Source organism: Culex pipiens, chromosome 1, assembly GCF_016801865.2.
Source record: "Culex pipiens pallens isolate TS chromosome 1, TS_CPP_V2, whole genome shotgun sequence".
Lineage (NCBI taxonomy): Eukaryota > Metazoa > Arthropoda > Insecta > Diptera > Culicidae > Culex > Culex pipiens.
In genome coordinates, this window is record NC_068937.1 from 41,996,079 (window position 1) to 42,018,568 (window position 22,490).

At 38.3% G+C, this 22,490-nt stretch overlaps 1 protein-coding gene across 1 annotated transcript in view; it reads left to right on the forward strand.

Moving 5' to 3' along the window:
- The window catches only part of LOC120424103 (metabotropic glutamate receptor 1-like), a 59,985-nt gene that overhangs the window by 32,354 nt on the left and 5,141 nt on the right, over window positions 1–22,490 (forward strand). The window contains exons 9-10 of the mRNA XM_039588158.2: window positions 13,481–13,646; window positions 21,680–21,812. Of these exons, the coding sequence (XP_039444092.1) occupies window positions 13,481–13,646; window positions 21,680–21,812 (299 nt within the window). The remainder of the gene's footprint in view (window positions 1–13,480; window positions 13,647–21,679; window positions 21,813–22,490) is intronic.

Sequence of the window (22,490 nt, forward strand, 5' to 3'; positions counted from 1 at the left end):
AATACACTGAAAGAAAAATACACGTCACTTCTATGAGGTTTTTCGATTTAAATTAAAAATTAAATTTAAAAGTGATGTCATGTGATTTTTGGTGGTTTTTGGCCATTTCTATTTGACAGAGTTGATTTTTCAGTCTCGTAAATATTTTTACTGGAAAGCTCTTACAAATTCCTGTTTGTCATATAGAAATTGTACAAAAATGGCCAAACCCCCATTTTTCTAAAAACAGGTTTAGTTAATGATTATGTATTTTTTTTAGGAGAGACATACCAACCTGCATTTTTCGTGAGTCTTTTTGTAACATCTTAGGCTATTTCCTCAAAAAATCGAACGAAAAAAAATCATGACATCACCATTAAACGTAACTTTCAAACTCATAAATCAATAAATCTCATTGAAGTGACGTGTTTTTTTTTCATGGTATTTTTTTCCGAAATCCCGTCAAATTTCCTACAAGTTTGTCTTTGACTACTTTTTGATACGATGCAACTTTGTCCTAAGGGGTAGTTTTGTCCATTATCACGAATCTGAGGTCCGATTTAGGATATCTCGTGACGGAGGGACGGTACGACCCTTTCAATTTTTGAACATGGGAAAAAAGACATGTTTTTCAATAATTTGCAGCCTGAAATGGTGATGAGATGGAAATTTGGTGTCAAAGCGACTTTTATGTAAAATTGGACTCCCGCTTTAATGGCGTACTCAGAATCCCGAAAAACGAATTTTTTATCATGAAGAAAAGTTTTAAAAACTCTGCCATTTTTCGATACTCAACCGTAAAAAAAATGGAACATGTCATTTTAAGGGAAATTCAATGTACTTTTACATAAAAGTCCCTTTGACACCAAATTTCTAGGGTCGTACCGCCCCTCCGTAATGAGATATCAGAAAACGCTCCTCGGATTCGTGATCAGGGACAAAAGTTACCCTTTAGACTAAGTTGACGCAAATCAAAGAGGGGACGGGGCAACTTTTCCCGATTTCGTGTGAGTTGGTAGATAATTACCCTCTTGTTAAAATCGGATTTAATTTATGCAGATTTTTTACGTTGAATGTACCATTACTAAGGTTGCTAAGTATGGTTTAGTTTTTGACAAAATTTATATACATTTTTGGTAAATTGATAAAATGTCAGAATTTCGCCTACAACTCGATTAGGAATGCATATTAAATCAAATACGAAACATGAATCAAAAGTTTTAACATTTTAAATGAAATATGTTTTAGGGGAAGGTGGGGCAAGACGACCATTTGGGGCAAGAGGAACAATCGCTCGTACGGCGTATTTTTTTACAATTTTGATTATTTCCAGTATGAGGATTTGTTGCTAGCAATGCAATTAGCTGATTCTACTACCACATAACCGCCAAAACGACGTAAACACCACGGGGCATAAGATTGAATAATTTTTTTTCAAAGCCTTTGTTTTCTTATAATATTTGGAAAGTACAAAATAAGACCTAGGGTTCGTTTTAAGGCTCATTTTATCAAAATGCTGTTTTTCCTAGATCAGTAGTGTCCCTACCAATGACTTGCACCTATTACAAAGTATGATTTAACTTTTGGTTATTTTTGTTGAGAGCTTCTAAAAAATCTTGTTCAGGTGGGGCAAGTGTACCATATGGATTTTTAGTATGGAAAAAATACGAATTGCTGCAACAACATATTTTATTGAGAAATAAATACTTAAAAGTACTTAAAAACTGATAAACAATTGTTAAACAAAATTGTCCAAACAAAATAAAGTGATATTATGAAAATTTAGTATTCATCATCTAAGTAATATTTTTTTTTTCGCAAAAACGATCAAGTTTTAGTAAAATATTTTTATTTAATCTAAAAATTAAAGAAAAGTTTCAAATACATTCTAATCTGATGTATCTAAGTGATAACAGTTCAATTGTTAGCAAATTAACATGTTGTTTCATGCATTATTACTCTTGCCCCAAAGGGTTGTTCGTCTGCCCCACTAGTTGAGTAGAACATACGGAAAATCAAAAATTTTAAAATCAATTTTTTACATTAAAAAACAGGATTTTTTTTTAAAACTTGTTTTATCAAAGTCTTAGTCAAGACCTGAAATAAGAAGATTATAAAAAAATTCAAGATGGTATGTCAGAGACATAACCGAAAGACATAGGACCAAACATTTTTAATGAGTTTTTGGATTGCTAGTGAAATCTGGGATAAGATTATTGTATTTTGTTTCATAGATTTGTCGGCAAAATTGTCCTAAATGTTCCCCCAAGGTGAACTTTCCATGAGGGCACCGGCCACTCCAGGTTGTGGCCACTACTGTCGAAATGTCAATTTTCATGTTCAGTATCAAAAACCATGAATTTTGATACCCATATTGCCACAACTCGTTTGGTTCTGTAAATGTCCCTTGAGCCCCGGGAGAACCTGCTTCGAGGGCACCAGCCAGTACAGGTTATGGCCACTACTGTCGAAATGGCCATTTTCATGTTCAGTATCAAAAACCATGAATTTTGATACCCATATTGCCAAAACTCGTATGGTTCTATAAATGTCCCCCGGGCCCCGGGGGAACCTTCTTTGAGGGCACCGGCCACTCCAGGTTTTGGCCACCACTGGCGTAAACGAAATCTTCGAACGAATTGGGGGAAGCTTCCTGACTGACCCGGCTGTGCATCCCGGGGCCGTGACCAATTACACGAGCTCGTAGTAGATTCGTTGTACTAACCCATACAATAGGGGTACAACAATTTTCACACAGTCTACTAGGTTAAGCGATTTTACCCCACTGCCTAAAAGTTGCCTCCGCTGGCGGTTTTGCTCGTCCCCGGGTGTATCTGTAGTTGGTCGCAGTCTTTGATGGCCTTTTCAGGTGACGAATTTAGATACATCAATCGAACATCCGTGGAAGGGAAACTCGACGCATCGAACCCAATCAGCGTGTACCATGAAACGGGAGTGTGTGTGTATGTGTGTGTGAACGCGCATTTGGCAATTTTCTTGAATCTGCCATCCTACGGCATTTGGTGTGTCATTCTACGGCATTCGCAATTCGCACACAATTTGCCCTCTTCGGTGCTGCTCTCCGATTCTCTCTCTCTCTCTCTCTCTCTCTCTCTCTCTCTCTCTCTCTCTCTCTCTCTAGAAAATAAAGGTAATTTTTCAGAAGAAATCCTTCTCCGGAAGAGAGAATTTGCGTTGCTAGGGCTCTCTCTCTCCCTGCTGCTGCTGCTTCACCCGTCTGCGGCTCAGATATTATGAGCCGACCCGACTAACAAGCATCTCGGTGGCAACTAAGTGGAGTGGAAAGGGTAGAACGCATTTTTATACTTCTACTTCGCTATTACTTCCCCTCTTTTCACGATCGTTGACGACCAGTTCTGCTGCGGCGGTTCTCCCCTCAAAAGCTATTCTGCCAATACTGAAATTTTTATAGAAAATTGCTGAAGGTTTTCCGAATCGAATGGTCCAAAAATTATGTAATTCTAATGTGTCTGGATGAAGATATTACCGTTTGAAATAACGTTCGCCAAATGTGACGCTTGGGATCGAAATTTTGAACTGCCCCCCCCAGTATAGTAAGTAAAGACATAGTCCTATGAGCAATTCTCTACCAAAACCGGAAATGGATTTTATTTGTATTTTTTGATTTGGCTCAAACTTTGTGGGGGCCTTCTCTATGACCAAAGAAGCCATTTTGCATCATTAGTTTGTCTATATAAATTTCCATACAAATTTGGCAGCTGTTCATACAAAAATGGTACGTAAATATTCGAAAATCTGTAACTTTTGAAGGAATTTTTTGATCAATTTGGTGTCTTCGGCAAAGTTGTAGGTATTGTTAAGGACTATTTAGAAAAAAATAGGTACACGGAAAAAAAAATTTCCCGATTTTTTTATTAACTTTTTTTTAACAAAAACTCAAATTCCCAAAATACGTATTTTTTGATTTTCGAGATTTTTTGATATGTTTTAGGGGACAAAAATCCACAACTTTTGAGCTATAGAGAAACATGGTCAAAAAATCTGCCGCCGAGTTATGATTTTTTGAAAAACTGGTGATTTTTGGAAAAAATCGAAATTTCATACATAAAATTTTTTTGACCTCATTTTTTTATGCAAAATTGAATTTTCAATCGAAAATTACTTTACAGATTTTTTGATAAAGGGCCCCGTTTTCAAGATATAGCCACCGAAAGTTTGATTTCAGCGAAATATTTGCAGTTTTTCGATTTTTAAAAATAGTGACCATGAGTGACCATTTCTAAAAATATTTTTTTTGAAAAGTTCAGAAAATTTGCTATAAAATTGTCTAAGAGACATTGAAGATTGGACCTCTGGTTGTTGAGATACAGCGGCTTAAAGAAAAAGAATCACGAAAATTGAAGTTTTCTAAGTCTCACCCAAACAGCCCACCATTTTCTAATGACGATATCTCAGCAATTAATGGTTCAATTTTCAATGTTAATACATGAAACATTCATGAAATTTTTCGATCTTTTCGAAAAAAATATTTTGAAAAAAATTAAATCAAGACTAACATTTTAAAAGGGCCGAACATTGAATATTATGCCCATTTAAAATGCTAGTATTGATTTAAAAATTTTCAAAATATTTTTTTCGAAAAGATCGGAAAATTTCACGAATGTTTCATGTACTAACATTGAAAATCGGACCATTAGTTGCTGAGATATTGACATTAGAAAATTGAGGGTTGTTTGGGTGAGAATTAGAAAATTTCAATTTTCTTGTTTCTTTTTCTTTAAGCCGCTGTATCTCAGCAACCCGAGGTACAATCTTCGATGTCTCTTAGACAATTTTATAGCAAATTTTCTGAACTTTTCAAAAAAAATATTTTTAGAAATGGTCACTCATGGTCACTGTAGACATTTGGCCAGAGGGATCAATAAATAAAAGACATTACTGGCGGCTAATAATTATCTTTATTGCCGCCACCACTCGCGTGCTTGACCGCGTTACACTCTGATATTGACTCACTCATCCATCTCATCTCTAGACGTCAACCATAGTTGATCTGTCAGCCAGTGTTGACCAGGGTTAGATTCCTACATCCCTCTCTTCCTTGAAAATGATAGATACTTTACAATTGATAATTTAACAGTTTAGCAAACTAGATTGTCCTCATAATTGTCCTGATCTTAACACACGAGTGGATTTACTTTTAATTTAGTATTTGTTAATAACAATAGTATTATAATCTTATATCTTTTGCTGAATCAAACGAGCATTTATGTTTACTAGCCTGTCCCATTTTGAGGTCATGTCGAGGAATTTCAGGTGCTCACTTCTTAAATGATAGATTATGATGTTAGGAACAATGTTTTCTTAGACAAGAAAAAATAATAAAATACTTTCTCGCACCCCCTAGTCGATTTACTGAAAAAAGTCACTTTTTTGAACAAATTTTCTTAAATCGCTTGGAATCAATACAAAAACTGTTTCGATCAGGTGTGTATTATCTTCAAACGATAGGTTTTTGTCCATAGATTAAGATGCACTATCAATATTGGACCAAAATTTAAGTTTTTGGACTTTCCCAGGCGGATTTGTGTCGAAAAAATCGCATTTTTTCGAAACTTTTTTCAGAAATGTTCATTTAATTTAGGGTAGCCTATTTTTCCCAGTAAAACCAATACATGCAGCTTGTAGGAAATTTCATGGCGAACATTTTTCCCTCTGAGAAAATGCAATTTCGGCACTCTAGAGCCGAGATATTTGAGTTTTAGTGAGGAAAAAAGTGCCAATTTTCAAAATTTCTCAGAATTCAGAAGCAAGGCCTACTAATTACACGATGTAGCAAGCATATGTCTCAAAGGTCAAAGTATGCTTTTTTAAAGTAATTTTGGCCGCTGAATCCGAATCTGAAATCAAATTTCGTGTAAACAGTGATGTTTTGGAGCTACACCCTTTTGGAATGTTATTTGCGTGTTTAAGAGGCAGTTTTTGTAAATATTGCTCGGTTTGCTTTAGAGGTCGTATCGAAGTGCTCTGATTTGGATGAAACTTTCAGCGTTTGTTTGTCTATACATGAGATGAACTCATGCCAAATATGAGCCCTCTACGACAAAGGGAAGTGTTTTCCCGCGCTTCAGTTTTAAACCTCGTGGACCCTTCATATTTCAGATGCCGGTGAAAGTTCGTTGCATCAACAACAAACGCCAAGTTCATCATCATGCACAACAAACACGAGTTCCTGGTTGAACTAAGGGGATGGAGGTATTAAATTCTGCACCAACTCGCCGCGCGGTGGTTTATCAGATTATCGTAAGTTTGCCCTTCCTCCCCGGGTACTGAGGTCCACTTACATTGTGTTGGCTCATATTTGGCATGAGTTCATCTCATGTATAGACAAACAAACGCTGAAAGTTTCTTCCAAATCGGAGCACCTCGATACGACCTCTAGAACAAACCGATCAATAATTACAAAAACTGCCTCTTAAACACGCAAATAACATTCTAAAAGGGTGTAGCTCGAAAACATCACTGTTTACACGAAATTTGATTTCAGATTCGGATTCAGCGGCCAAAATTACTTTAAAAAAGCATACCTTGACCTTTGAGACATATGCTTGCTACATCGTGTAATTAGTAGGCCTTGCTTCTGAATTCTGAGAAATTTTGAAAATTGGCACTTTTTTCCTCACTAAAACTCAAATATCTCGGCTCTGGAGTGTCGAAATTGCATTTTCTCAGAGGGAAAAATGTTCGCCATGAAATTTCCTACAAGCTGCATGTATTGGTTTTACTAAGAAAAATAGGCTACCCTAAATTAAATGAACATTTCTGAAAAAAGTTTCGAAAAAATTCGATTTTTTCGACACAAATCCGCCTGGGAGAGTCCAAAAACTTAAATTTTGGTCCAATATTGATAGTGCATCTTAATCTATGGACAAAAACCTATCGTTTGAAGATAATACACACCTGATCGAAACAGTTTTTGTATTGATTCCAAGCGATTTAAGAAAATTTGTTCAAAAAAGTGACTTTTTTCAGTAAATTGACTAGGGGGTGCGAGAAAGTATTTTATTATTTTTTCTTGTCTAAGAAAACATTGTTCCTAACATCATAATCTATCATTTAAGAAGTGAGCACCTGAAATTCCTCGACATGACCTCAAAATGGGACAGGCTAATGTTTACAGTATAATTTCTTGTCACGTCCTTTGAACTTTGAACTAAGCCATTTCACTCAATGAAGTTTTGTCCTTTCACTCTCCTTTCTTAGTTGTTCAATTTAATTGTTGCTCCGTCACATTTATTAATCTTGTAATTGTAAATTCATACTCCCTACCGTTAACCGCTATCCTATCGATCCAGTACTACCTCCTCCTTCACTTAAAACAATTTAATTTAAAGTTAATAGAATGCTAAGCGTTTCCCTATTTTCCTATAATTTGAGCAAATTCACTCAATAAATTAATGGGTCTAAAATCTTGTACGCAGCATTTTTCCAGATAGTATTTTTTTATGGACACAATGCAAATAATATTGGATTTTATAAGACCCTTGCTTCAGCCTCTTTCTGAAAATGACTTGTTTTTTTTCCTTTGTTTTGAGTCCGGTAGATTTGAATGAATAAAGATAATCCTCAACTATCGTTTCACAATTCTATATCTTAAAACATTAACAGTCGCTCAAATAAGTTATTTGCCGAAACAAGCTGGAGCAGTTCTTTGCGCTGCAAGAGCTGATGGGGAAGTACCTCTGCCCTGCATAGGTGCAAGCTCATACACCGTGTTAAAGTCTTAGCCTTCAGTAACGAACTGACAAATTTGCTGTGATATAAACTAAAGCTTTCCTATCCTTTTTCTTCTCCCCTAGCAAAAGTAACAGTTGTTTTAAACAGTTTTATCTGCTCTCGCTTAATTGATTGAAATTACTGAACTTATTTCGTCCAATGATTGTATCTGGATTATTTTGTAGCTGTAAGTATCTCCAAAACTCTGCATTTTGTAATTAGTTAAGCAAAATGTATTATGATAAGTACAAATAATAAACATGAATTGAATATAAGCTATTTCTCATTCCTTGTCTTATGGAGTTACCGATTATTAACAATTTCACGGTGCCTATCAATCAGAGCCCCCTGCATCATTACTCCTGTCACACATTCTCAAGCATTTAATCAACCTCATAAAGCAGCGTCTACAAAATTACTTACAGCAACACCTAACTATTTCTACAATCAAATTATAGCGGAATTGGGTCCGTCAACCTGACAATTCTGGAATACGCAGACAACTTCGCACCCCCAAACAGAACCCTATCTTGCAACCATCCTCCTTCAAATCTTAAGGACATCCCTTAGCTCATCAGCAGTCTCCAGGTGAGCCGCCAGCCAACTCGGCTCCGAGCCGCACACACTCCGTCTAGTTCGGCACCCCGCCCGCCTGGCTCTCTTGCCATGCGCACGACCCAGGTGACTCTCTGAAAACCCGGTTTGCCGTTGAGCTGCACTAGCTCGTGGTTCATTTTTCTCCTCTGTGTGTTGTTCACGCGGAATTCGGCCTAACGCAGTAAGACCTCTCCGAACGAACTACGTGTGCTTGCAGAACCTCCTCCTCCTGTGACCTGTTGCTAATGAAACTCAGTAATAAAAAAAAGGTATTTTGTAGGTTTAATCACTGATTGTGTTATAGTATTTTAGAGCGGGTTAAAGTTTGGCTTTACAACTTCTACATTATTAGAACACAATATCTTGCCTCTTGTATACGTTTGATGAGTACATAATCTTAACGAATTAAAACAACCAGCAAAACAAACCTTCCACTTTAACGTTCCCAGATCTTTTATGGCCCCTATTGTAAGTTTCTGCTCGCACCTAGAAGTCTGAAGGCTTGAATGGAGAGAGCACCCAAACCTCTTTTTACTCCTTCACCCACGGATTCGATCTGACTACCTTTGAATTGCGAGTCCAGCCGCCGACAAGCGACTCTACCGGAGCAGGTTTGGTTTGGTGTGTTGTTTGTTCGTATACCAGGGAGACGACTTCTACGTCTGGAATGACTCCACGGCCTAACAACAACTAAGGGCGAAGACCAACGTTTTACTCCCCATCCGAATGGAAAGCATTAGAAGAAGAGCAACGAACCCCTGATCATCCGCTTACAACGCGAACAGCGTAACCATTCGGCCACGCCTGCACCCAAACGAATTCCCAAATACCCTAAAATTTCCTGTTACTTTTCAATCGTTTCAACTGTTAACATGTGCATAAATGATCCCTAATGGCACTCCTGAACTTCCTTAAAAATATCCTTGTAGTTTGTACCTTGAATTCCTAACTTTAACCGTAACTGTTACTTACGACAATGTTACAATGTTGACGAATAATAAATATTTCTAACTTCTTCTTTCGATGATCATACACAAACCTGCAGCCCCTACCCCAGGCCTAAATATTAACAAGCCATCTATCTGCCTAGCGTAGAAAATCCAGAAGCCACCTCATCATCATGCTTCCGTGTAATTATCCGCTAGCCATCTCTCCCCCAGGCATGAGTGGACAATCACAAGCCTCTTCTCCCCCAGGCCTTACAGCAGATATTCACGAGCCATCTCTCCGCCAGGCATGAGTGAACATCCACCAGCCTCCTCTTCACCAGGCTTCCATGTAATCATCCACAAGCCATCTCTCCACCAGGCATGAGTGGACAATCACAAGGCTCTTCTCCCACAGGCCTTACAGCAGATATTCACGAGCCATCTCTCCGCCAGGCATAAGTGAACATCCACCAGCCTCTTCTTCACCAGGCTTCCATGTAATCATCCACAAGCCATCTCTCCACCAGGCATTAGTGGACAATCACAAGCCTCTTCTCCCCCAGGCCTTACAGCAGATATTCACGAGCCATCTCTCCGCCAGGCATGAGTGAACATCCACCAGCCTCCTCTTCACCAGGCTTCCATGTAATCATCCACAAGCCATCTCTCCACCAGGCATGAGTGGACAATCACAAGGCTCTTCTCCCACAGGCCTTACAGCAGATATTCACGAGCCATCTCTCCGCCAGGCATGCGCGAACATCTACAAGCCACCTCACCGGCACTTAGCCACCCATCGGCTCTAAGCCATCCCACGGCACTAAGCCAAACTCCGGCACTAAGCCACCCACCGGCACTAAGCCACCCACCGGCACTAAGCCAACCTCCGGCACTAAGCCACCCACCGGCACTAAGCCATCCTATCGGCACTAAGCCACCCATCGGCACTAAGCCATCCCACGGCACTAAGCCAACCTCCGGCACTAAGCCACCCACCGGCACTAAGCCATCCTATCGGCACTAAGCCATCCCACCGGCACTAAGCCATCCCACCGGCACTAAGCCATCCCACCGGCACTAAGCCAACCTCCGGCACTAAGCCACCCACCGGCACTAAGCCATCCTATCGGCACTAAGCCATCCCACCGGCACTAAGCCATCCCACGGCACTAAGCCATAAGCCATCCTCACTTTTCCAGGTTTAAATCACCCGAATACCACACCACTCCAAAACAAGGACCACAACGTGTTTCAAACGCAAAATAATTATGCCTTCCTCTTAGAATTTTCACATATGTTACGTTCGTTCAAGTTTGCACCGGTTACTGTCAAATCGTTTACATAATATTATTTGATCGAACTAGAATTGAATGTCGAACTAAGTGCAGCGCCCGTGCTAAACCAACTTCTAAACAAATGCACCAGTAGAAACATTTTCTATCTGAAACCACCGGCCAACTACCAAATGTTCCCCAGAAATAAACTAAAGTATCTGCGCAACTTGTCAACCTGCCTGGCAGCCCTATTCAAATAACCTACAGCCCAGTCACGAAATATTCTAGTTGAGCTGGTTCTGCCAGAATCCTGCTAGAACGTCGCGACTGGGAGGCCGTTTGTTATTGTTACCCAAAACTAGGTACAAAAGCTTACATTCCAGCAGAGCCTAACTGACACTCAATGACCGTGCAACCACGTAAACAAACGCACATTTTGTTTTATTTTTTTTCGTTGAGCTACATCCGCTCCCTTGTTCACACATACAGACCTACATACAGATTTACACATACAGAACCTTTCACAATCTCCAAAATACAAGGCACACATACTTACAAACGGTTGGTTTGATACTTCCTCTTCCTCCGCCTTTTCACACCAAAAAGTTACCTTTCTTTAGGATTCCCTGAGACACTTCCACTTGCACTTTCACTACATTTTTCTCCTCGTCGCCAATGTAGACATTTGGCCCAGAGGGATCAATAAATAAAAGACATTACTGGCGGCTAATAATTATCTTTATTGCCGCCACCACTCGCGTGCTTGACCGCGTTACACTCTGATATTGACTCACTCATCCATCTCATCTCTAGACGTCAACCATAGTTGATCTGTCAGCCAGTGTTGACCAGGGTTAGATTCCTACAGTCACTATTTTTAAAACTCGAAAAACTGCAAATATTTCGCTGAAATCAAACTTTCGGTGGCTATATCTTGAAAACGGGGCCCTTTATCAAAAAATCTGTAAAGTAATTTTCGATTGCAAATTCAATTTTGCATAAAAAAATGAGGTCAAAAAATTGTTATGTATGAAATTTCGATTTTTTCCAAAAATCACCAGTTTTTCAAAAAATCATAACTCGGCGGCAGATTTTTTGACCATGTTTCTCTATAGCTCAAAAGTTGCGGATTTTTGTCCCCTAAAACATATCAAAAAATCTCGAAAATCAAAAAATACGTATTTTGGGAATTTGAGTTTTTGTGAAAAAAAAGTTAATAAAAAAATCGGGAATTTTTTTTTCCGTGTACCTATTTTTTTCTAAATAGTCCTTAACAATACCTACAACTTTGCCGAAGACACCAAATTGATCAAAAAATTCCTTCAAAAGTTACAGATTTTCGAATATTTACGTACCATTTTTGTATGAACAGCTGCCAAATTTGTATGGAAATTTATATGGACAAACTAATGATGCAAAATGGCTTCTTTGGTCATAGGGAAGGCCCCCACAAAGTTTGAGCCAAATCAAAAAATACAAAAAATAAAAATGGTCGAAATCGGCCGGTTTTGTAGAGAATTGCTCCTATGTCAAAAAATCCGACAGATTTTTTAACGTTTTTAATGGGTTATAACGAGCATTTCCTTAGCTTGTTACACTTGCCCCACTTTCCCCTACCATTAAATTTGAACGAACGAATTTTTCGAATTGTGTTTTTTTTATTTTTATACTTTTAACCTAGGATTTTTCTTAACATTTTGAAATATATGTAGTTTTTCAGCTTTGTAGGATTTGTTTAATTTTTTAACAAGTTATTTTTTTATATTTATAAAACACCTATTTTAGAATTTCACAACTCTGCAAAAGGCACACAAGCCATTCTCCCCGGATTCCGAAAATGGATTTTATTTGTATTGTTTGATTTAGCTTAAACCATGTGGATACCTTCATTATGACCAAAGGAGCCATTTTTTTGTCATTAGTTCACCCGTACAAGTCTCCATACAATTTTGGCAGCTGCCCATACAAAAAAGGTACGTAAATATTCGAAAATATGTATCTTGAAGGAATTTTCTGATCGATTTGATGTCTCCGGCAAAGTTGTAGCTATTGACGACCATGAAATATAAGTTCATGACATAAATTGTCGACTTTTTAAATGTTCTGTTTTCCTGAATTTGTGTACTTATTAATTTTTTTTATATGTTTTAGGGGACAAAAATCCACAACTTTTGAGCCATAGAGAAGTACGAGCAAGTTTGATAATATGGCCGCTTAAAGTTTGTTTTTAACTAACAATTTCAAGTTCTCCAAATTTTGTTTCCGTACTTCTTCATGGCTCAATAATTGCGGATTTCCCCTGAAACAAATTAAAAAAACTTAAAATTCTGAACATGGATTTTGAAAAAAATATTTTTTGTGAAAAAAGTTGAAATATTTTTTTCCTTGTACCTATTTTTCAGAATTGTCCTCATAAATACATACACCCAGCGAGAATTTTGGCTCGAGTCTCGCCTCGACCTGGCTCGAGTTCAAACCTAAATCGACTCGAGGCTCGAGCAAAAATTCTAACTGGGCAACTTTGCCGAATACACCAAATTGATCAGAAAATTTCTTCAAAATATACGGATTTGCTAATATTTGCATAATATTTTTGTATGGACACCTGCCAAAATTGTATGGGTGAACCAACAATGACGACACAAAATGGCTTTTTTGGTCATAAGGAAGGCCCCTGCAAAGATTGAGCCAAATAAACAAAAAAAAAAAAATCATAACATCAGCCGATTCCGTAGAGAATTGCTCACACAAGATGTTAAAAAACTTAAATCTTTACTTTTGTTACGAGACTTCAGGAAAGTGTTGTCAAATTGTTCAAGTTTGCTATTAACTACAAAGATAAATGAAGAAATTTCGGATGTCATTTCCATCAAAACAGTGATCGAATTCATGTAAATAATTTATTATTAATGTAACTTATCAAACCTTTCCTCATCCCTCGCGTAGATACGACATCATGAACTACCAGCTGCTGGAGGACGGCACCTACGACTACGTCCAGGTTGGCGAGTGGAACAACGGGTCGCTAAACTTTTTCCGCGACCTGCAGGAGTCGTCGACCGGTCCCGTCGAATCGGTGTGCTCCAAGCCGTGTCTGCCCGGATTTTACAAGGTAAAATATATGAGAATTTGCCACTAAAGTGGGATCTTTTCTACTCAATTAAAAAGAAGCTTCACTTGCGCAAAAAAGTGGGTAAAATCTTACCGTGGCGACACACGTCGTGGGGGTGGTGGTGGTAAACAAATTAAAAACTATTCCGCTCGGTGTGCAGCTGCTTAATTACTCGGCGCGGCGCGGTTGACTGATGCTGCCACCTGCGTCCCCATAGGGGAAGGAAGGACTTGAGCCTTTTATGACTCACAAGGGGGACGGGAAAATTCCTTGTCACCACCTTCCGTTCCCCGTGTGTGTTATGTGATGTGTGGAAAATGTGTGTTGACTGACGATGAATGGTTTATTACGAGCAGGGAGCACGAATGGTAAATTAGAGGGGAAAGCGGGTTGAAATGGACAACTAAAGTCTGAAGTTTGACTAAAACGCAGCTTTTCAAATTGTCTGATTAATTTAAAAGTTTAAAAATCTCACATTTCCAAAAAGAACTAAATCTGGTCCAAATTGACCCCGTAATCAGGGGTAAGGGAGTATTTTACTATACCGTGTAATATCTAGTACAATGTGACAAAATGATGAGCTGGGAATAAAGAAGGCAGGGAACTATGAAGAAGCCACAACCACAATGGGACGGATGTGTATGAAAAAAGCACGGTTGGCTTTAAATATGCAAATGATTTAATTATCTTGTTTCTCCGTTATCGTCGAGGGGTTCCCCCCCCCCCCTAACAACAAACGTTCTTTTCATTGTGTAGTGGATATTTCGGATGCAGTTTGTAATGAGGATGTATTCGCTAGATTATGAGGAAATTATGATTATCCATCAAGAAAGATTTGTTAAAACTATAATTGAAGTACATTTTTGCGATGCAACTTCAAAAAATCGTCAAAGTCGTGAGTAAAGATGTAACTACAAGTTAATTTTTCACACTTCAATGGGCACAATTTCAACCAGTTGGAAATGCAGTTTCATAATTAACCGGCTTGCTAACGGTAAAGTTCCGTCAAGAAACATAATTTAAAATAACAAAATGCAATTTCCTGCTGTGCTTTCGCGAAGAAACGTTGATCGTTTCTCAATATTTCTGCACTGCATAACTAAGTAGTTGAAGAAATGCAGCGTGATTACTTTTCGCCCACTCTTGTTTCGTGTTTCTTGCGAAGTAATTGTGTTTTATTTCCGGTGGAAGTTCGAAGTTTTTTGATGGTTGTACAACAAAGATGAAGAGTATTTAAGCCAACTACGGTATTTTAACTATATGTAAAAAATATATAATTTATTATAAAAAGTGCGATTAGGATTTAGGGTAATTAACCGTCAACTCACACGAAATCGGAAAAGTTGCTCCGAACTCTCTTCGGTTTGCGTGAAACATTTAAACCTCTACACCCCAACCCCGCCTTATTAGACGAGCTTCGATTTAAAAAATCGCAAAAGTCCATTTTTCAAACAAGTTTTGATCTTTAAAAAGCATTGGAAAGAAGAACTCTTAAAATTTTAGATAATTTATGGGTTGGATGTTTGACTTGTTTTATGTGACTTTGCCAATGTTTTTAAAAATGTAATTTTTTTAGGGGTCAACTTTGGCTATATTTTAAGTAAAAAAAAGTATGCAGTATTTTATCTAGTTTCCCAGACTATGCTTCTACGCATCTTTTTACAATTTAAATGATATTGGTGCCAGTTTATAGCAGAAAATGTGAAAAACAAGCAAAAAATTTAAAAAGTTACTGTAAAAACATGAAAAAATTAGATAGGCAAAATGTAATGATAGGAGGTGGTAGAATAGGTAAAATACTACCAAAAACAAACATGAACTTAACAAGATAAATGCCAATTAAAATACTAAAAATGAAACAAGAAAACCATAAAACAAGAAAAGTAAAGTTTTTCGTACAACAAAAGTTGCTCAAAATGACCTCCTGAACACGGGAAAAATTAAAATTTTCGAAAAAAAAATTTGGGCAGTAGAGGGTTATCACGAATCCGAGCTTCATTTTTCGATATCCCGTGACAGATGGCCCTTCCATTTTTTAACATGCGAAAAAATACGTGTTTTTCAACAATTTGCAGTCTGAAATGGTGATAATATGGTTATTTGGTGTTAAAGGGAATATTTATGTAAAATTGGACGCCCAATTTGGTGGCGTTCTCAGAATTCCGAAAAAAAAATCTGTCGAAAAAAATACAAAAATAATTTCAAATAGTTTCAGAATTTCTGTCATTTTTCGTTACACAACTGTAAAATTGTTTGGCACATGTCATTTTATGGAAAATTTAATGTACTTTTCGATTGTTCAACAACCCAGAAGGGTTTTTTTTTCATTTAGACAAAATATTTCATTTTAAAATTTCGTGTTTTTTGTCACTTTGCAGTGTTATTTTTTAGAGTGTTACAATGTTCTACAATATAGTAGAGTTTTGAAAGTTTTGAAAATGTTGGTCATCGTTCTACAATATTGTAGAGTTTTGAAAGTTTTGAAAATGTTGGTCATCGTTGATCCTAGCCGTTCAAGGTTACCCGCGACAGACACGAACAACAATCTAATCTAATCTAATCTAACCCTAGCGCAGCCAGTCTTTCGAGGGCATCCTGGAGAATGCCTTAGGTTGATTGACGCCTAGCATCTTCTTGTCATTATCAACATTTGCAGTGCGCCATTGCATTAACATGCATTGAAACATCACAAACGTCGAAGCGGCCAGGCCAACTGCGTAAAGTTAACCGCAAAGATGATTCGATGAATTGGATTGAGTTTGAACACGAATGTTCAAACAGCAATACATTTCTGAATCTACAGGGGAGGAAGAAACGTGGGGATCCCCCGCTCACGTTCCTGTTTATTTAGGCAATTAATCGTTGGGAACCACCATGCTAAGCAGTTTTGGTGCTCCGGGACGCTCGAGGATGGGACATCGTATTTCCACAAATGCCCTGGACACTATTTGCCGTGGTTATAGCGCCACAACTCGCTCTACGACAGACACGAACAACAATCAATAAGAAACAAAAAAAAGTAACTTCTTCAAAACTTTTTTTTCGGGATTTCGCGATAACTCGTGATGATTACGAGCAAACTCCTTATGTGTCCCGCCCGTGTGGATCAATCGGACCGCGCACTGGACTCCAATCCAGAGGTTGCCGGTTCGAATCCCGCGGCGGGCGCTCTAAAAATTCTTTGTGTAAATATGGGTATTCGGCGCCGTCGCTCCGTGCCATACTTTCATACACTTAGGAGCCCAGGGCGGCGAAGTCCTTGTAGATAAAAAGAAAGACACTAGTGGTTGGTACTAGCAAAGTCAACTTCGTTTTTTCGTTTCCTTATGTTTAGACATCAAAATTTATGTGATTGTTTACTCTACAACATTGTAAAACATTATTACACGCTAAAAAATAACCCTTATTGCATGTGTCAAAAAATGTACAGTTGAGTAACGAATAATGACTGAGTTTTTAAGGTTATTTTTGTTTTTGTTTTCGAAGATTTTTTTTTATTCGACAAAAAAAAAAATACATTTAAGTCAAGTAAGTTAAAACTTAGATTTCAAACAATATTTAAAAATATTTTCAAACTGTTTCAACTATGCTGAAATAGTAGTCTATGCAACAAGTTGCAAAAAGAGGATTTTTTCAGCACGAGTCGTACATTTATCCAACGAGGTTCACTGAGTTGGATAAATACGACGAGTGATGAAAAAATCAAGTTTTGCTACGAGTTCCATACAATGTTTTTTTGCAATTCCGATAAACACCCTTTGCCCGGAATTATAGGACAAATGTAAAAATGTTGAAAAATTTTGAAAAGTATAACTTTTCCTAACAAGTGCTGAAAAGTTCAACTTTTCAGCATCCATTTTTCAGTGCTGAAAAGTAGAACTTTTCAGCATTTGTTTTGAAAAGGGTTACTATTCGATTCTGTTATTTTTGGACAGAAAAGTAGGCTGTATCGTAGTTCAAGAATGACAGGAAAAGTAAGTAGTTACACGACGGAATTGAAAAAATGATTATTAACGCAGGAAACTGTGTTAACGTCTAATTTCATTGACATCTAGAAGTTCGGTAATTTCGGAATACACCCTTCCGGCAGCAGCTGAAGATTCATGCAGTCCCACGTCGCATGTTCGGGTGTAGACCTACGGAAGACCTTGCCGCGAGGATAGGTGAGTAAGACTATACGAGCCACCTACGGCATAATTCCTCGGGCTCCCCAGGTCAACCATAAGTTACCCCAGGTTCTCCGTGCAGGACGCATTGGGGGTAGAAAGCGGACAGAATAAGCAAAAGATCAAAGCAGGCCGCTAGGCATACTTTTAAAGTGGTTTGTATCTGCAAAGGAATTTGTATTAACAAAAGGATCAAACATAAAAAGGCGATACTAATTAATACTTCCCTGCGACCTTGGAGGTCTCTCGGTTGGACATATAGCCGTGGACACCATGCTTGGTAGCAATCCTGTTCAGTCGGTGTGGTATTGATCACAGCTGGTGTTATCCTGCGGCTGCGTAGTAAGTCAGATGCTCGCTCATTCAGTTTGGAACGAAAAGAACAAAAGAGAACACAAGAAAAAATTAGATTCTGATAGTGAGTTTCAACTCAGCTGTAAAGTGTAATATCATATTAAATATAAATAATTTCACTTCATGATTCTTTATAGACACTTTATTTATTTTGCTTTCACTATCACTTTCACTATTTCTTCGGGTCGTCTAATTTACGTCGTGTTCCCGTACTTGGAGAATGCCGCATAACTAATCACTCCTGGTTTGTAGTGTCATGTCGAACATGTTACAAGCTAACACAACAGTGACGCAGAAACAGAACTTCACAAGCACGGGAATTTCCACACGACCTCCCAGTGAATTAATACCGAGCTTTAACTATTTTCATACTACTATTACCTAAAATGTCCAAAGCAGTTCAGTAAAACTCACTGGGAGCGTTCCACAATTTAGCCCCATCCGGGGGGAGCTTATCCCTTTGTACCCTCGTGTTTGTTTCCTTTGATCAGTAGTCTAGGTAGTCCAACAATGTTCAGCACAAGTTTGAATCGAAAGCAATTGCTTCAACAGCTGAACGGATCAAACTATTGCTTCCCTTGCTGGAATAACTATTCTCCTGTTACTAAGGAAACAAAAGGATAAAACATCATGATTTGATGTTCTAACAGGTACGTTCAACTAGCCAGCTGCGAGACCCATCAGCCCGGCCGGGAACCAGTCCATATCTGTCGAGTATAGCATACGGTGTGGTTCACAAAATATCAAATACAGTGAACACAACACTAAGGCTATACATATGAACTGGCGGGATCGAAGCACGTGGACACCTCCCCCCAATTTAATTGACATCTAGAAGTTGTTTAAAAATAAAATATTTTCCCCCTGATTCCCGAGCCAACACTGAACTTAACTTTGTAGAATAATGTAAATGATTATTGTAACTAATAAAATATTGAAATAATGTAAATAATTAACTTTGTAAATTATTGAGTTAAAAAAAATAAGTTACAAACTATGGTATCGACATTTGGAAGAAAAAGTTTTTTTAAATGCATTTTGCACAAGCCCAGTTTTGATGAAAATTTAATTTTTCGTCAAAAAAATCTTTTTGCGGAATTTTATAAAAATTAAAAATATTTTTGATCGAGTCGAAACATTCCAAATATGATTTTTAATGCAAGAAAATGCGCTTCAAATGGTTTTCAGTTGATTAGACTTCTATTTCCATAAAAATTTTGTAGTTTAAAAAAACACAATATTTTTGGCCTTCTGATTTTTCGTGCCGATTTTGACAAAAACTTTGAAAAATAACTAACCGACGCTATCATACAAATAAAAGTATTCAGGCAAAACATGCTGTGAAAAGTATGTCAGTAATATAAGCTTGATTGTTTGCGACAGGACCTGGCGTTTGACTTTGAAGTTTAATGGGATTAACCCGTAAAATCGGTGCGTATTCGTTTTTGCCAGGTTTTAGCTCCTTAACGATTTTTGCATTTTTCAAAAACCTCGCGAGCTCATAGTTCGTGATCCAGGGAACAACTTTGCCGTAGAGTGCAAAAAGATTCGTCAAATAATAAGAATATTATAGAATTTATAACGTCACCGTATACTTTAAAGCAGTGATCCCCGTGCACCGCGTTCAACCGCGTTCTCTGTTTTCTGTATTCGGTCAAACACCAGCACCGCGTGTGCACGCGTACAAGCAAACCTAAACTCTGCCGTGTACAGGCTGTACCCGTACACGAACCTCAAGTTTAAACCGAACCTTGCACCTCGGGTACAAACCCCGTGCAGGCCGACGACGCAGAAAAGAGACAAAAATATTTCCCTCACGCTCCCTCTGCTGTAAAGTGGTGTTTCATTCTCCGCTGCAGTCACACTACAGTGTTTGCCACAGAGAGAGTGAGAAGCAGTAAGATTTTTCGTCTCTTTATACGCTCTTCGCTCGCACGGCGTTGTACCCGAGGTGTGCACCCCGTGTTTACACCGCGTGTAAACTTGAGTGCGCCGTGCGGGGAGAACTCGAACATGGTAGCCTGGTGTGTTTGAGGTTCATCTGCACTGAAAACTTGTACGGCGTGTACGGCGTGCGTGCGTTTTGGGAAGACTGCTTTAAAGTCAAAGCGCCAGGTCCTGTCACAACCAATCGAGCTCATATTAAGGATTCGGGCTCAATACACCTAGGGGATCATGCCCTGAAATGCCCGCAAAATTGACCCATTTTGTTACATCCTAATGTCAGTACAGTAAAAATAATGCATTTTTTAAATCAACAACATCACAGACGTAAAAGCGGCCAGGCCTACTGATTAATGTTATATCGCAGAGACATGATTCGTTGAAGTGAGTTGAGTTTGAGCACGGAGAGTTCTGAATCTACAGGGAGAAAGAAGCGTGGGGACACACCACCATAAGCTCCGAAATTTGATTTATTCGTTGGGAGCACCATGCTAAGATGTTTTGGCACTCCGGGACCCTCTGGGATGGAACATTGTTTTTTTCCACGAATGCCCTGGACATTATTTGCCATGGTTATAGCGCCACAACTCGCCCTCATCAAACATTTGTAATATATTATGCATATAAAATGACTAAAGTCTTTTATGTTGGGTCAGTACTCCAATACTTGCAAATCCAGCTCTTTATTTATTAATTAAATAGTTGCAATCTACATTTCAAAATCTCCAACACAGTAGACACTCAAACTTTCCCAGCTCCTCAAATCACCGCTGAAAAAGCCTTCCCTCGAGAGCACTCTCCTCTTGAAAACTTGCGGTAAAATTCATCACTCCAACTGCCACCACACAGAGAGAGCGACGTGGAGAGTACGTACCTGAAAACTAGCCACAAGTAGGCAGCGAAGATATCCTCTTGCATCCTCAGTGAGTTCTCCTCGAGAGGCTTCATACTCTCTTCATACTGAACCAGCTCAGCGAACGCGCGAATGTCGTCCTTCTTAATTCATAAACTGAGTCAGGACCTCGGAATAAAATGGTGAGATGGTGAAATATTGCTCAGCGGATATAGTCAGTATCGCATTAGGGGAGACAAATAGTTTTATTATATATTTTTTTTATGAAAAATAAATATGACCAAAGCTGAGAAATATGAGTACCTCGTGAAAATTTTAAAAATCGTTTAAGCCAAAAAATCAAATATTAACCGTTCTGCCCTATCGCAAAGGACTACATGAATTGTGGGAAATTGTACACGCTTTCCCCGAGTAGAAATGATGACTTTCTCAACGGCGATATCTCCCCACGCCCCAAGATGACGCGACTCTAGTGACTCGTCTTACGGTGGCGGATGTCACACGTATAATTAATGAGACACAAAAAATAAGAACTCGTGCACCATCTCAGGAATAGTATGTAATAAGCTTGCCGACCACCTCTCCACCGGTGGGGAATGGAATTTTAAATCAAGGTCTAGCTATAATTGGGCCAGAAGCAGCGGAATTCGTTGGATAAATTTCCCCTTAAGTATTTATTTTTCCGTTTTTTCTTTTATTTCGAATATCTTTTGCAGAATCTACAAACCGGTGGCTCGGAGAAGCAGTGCTGCTGGGTTTGTGTCCCCTGCGAAAGGCACCAGATACTGTACAACGCAACGCACTGCCGGAACTGTGACCTGGGCTACTGGCCGGATCAGTCAAAAACAGGTAACGATGTGGTGTTTTTAATGATTTAATTATTTTCTTTAATAAAGCTTATGAAAGCCAAGTTTTTTGATTTTTGTTAAATAATTTATTAAAATTATCCAAACATTTTACAAGAAAAAAAAAGTTTTTTGTGAACAATTTTTATAATTTGGCTTAAATGCAATTGTCATGCATTGAAAAATACTTTAAAAACGTTATTTAATCCACCCTTAGGTGGTTGGTACCTTCCTCACATTTCAAGGGTGCTATCCAAAATGGACACAAAGGGCGGTGTTTTTCAGTGTTTTATCAATTTGACTCATTATTCATACCATTAGATTGGGTAGTCAGATCTTCATATTGCAGGGCACTTATGTGCTTACAACTTATGATAGGGTAGTCAGTTCTCCAATCCAATTCGTGCTCGTTGAAAAGGTCTATTGATTACCTATCCAACGATAGGTCGCATAAGAGATCCGGACAACGTTTTCATCAAAATGTCTGAGATCAGGCCTCCAAAAAGTGCATAAATAACACTTAAGTGCTTATAACTTTTGATAGGGTTGGCAGATTTTCAATGTTTTTTTCAATGTCATTTAAATACCTTTCTGATAATGCATAACATGACGTGTTTTCTTGCAAAAACCACCCTTTTTACAATCTTCCGAACTTTAGTCAAAATCATATTATAGCATAACT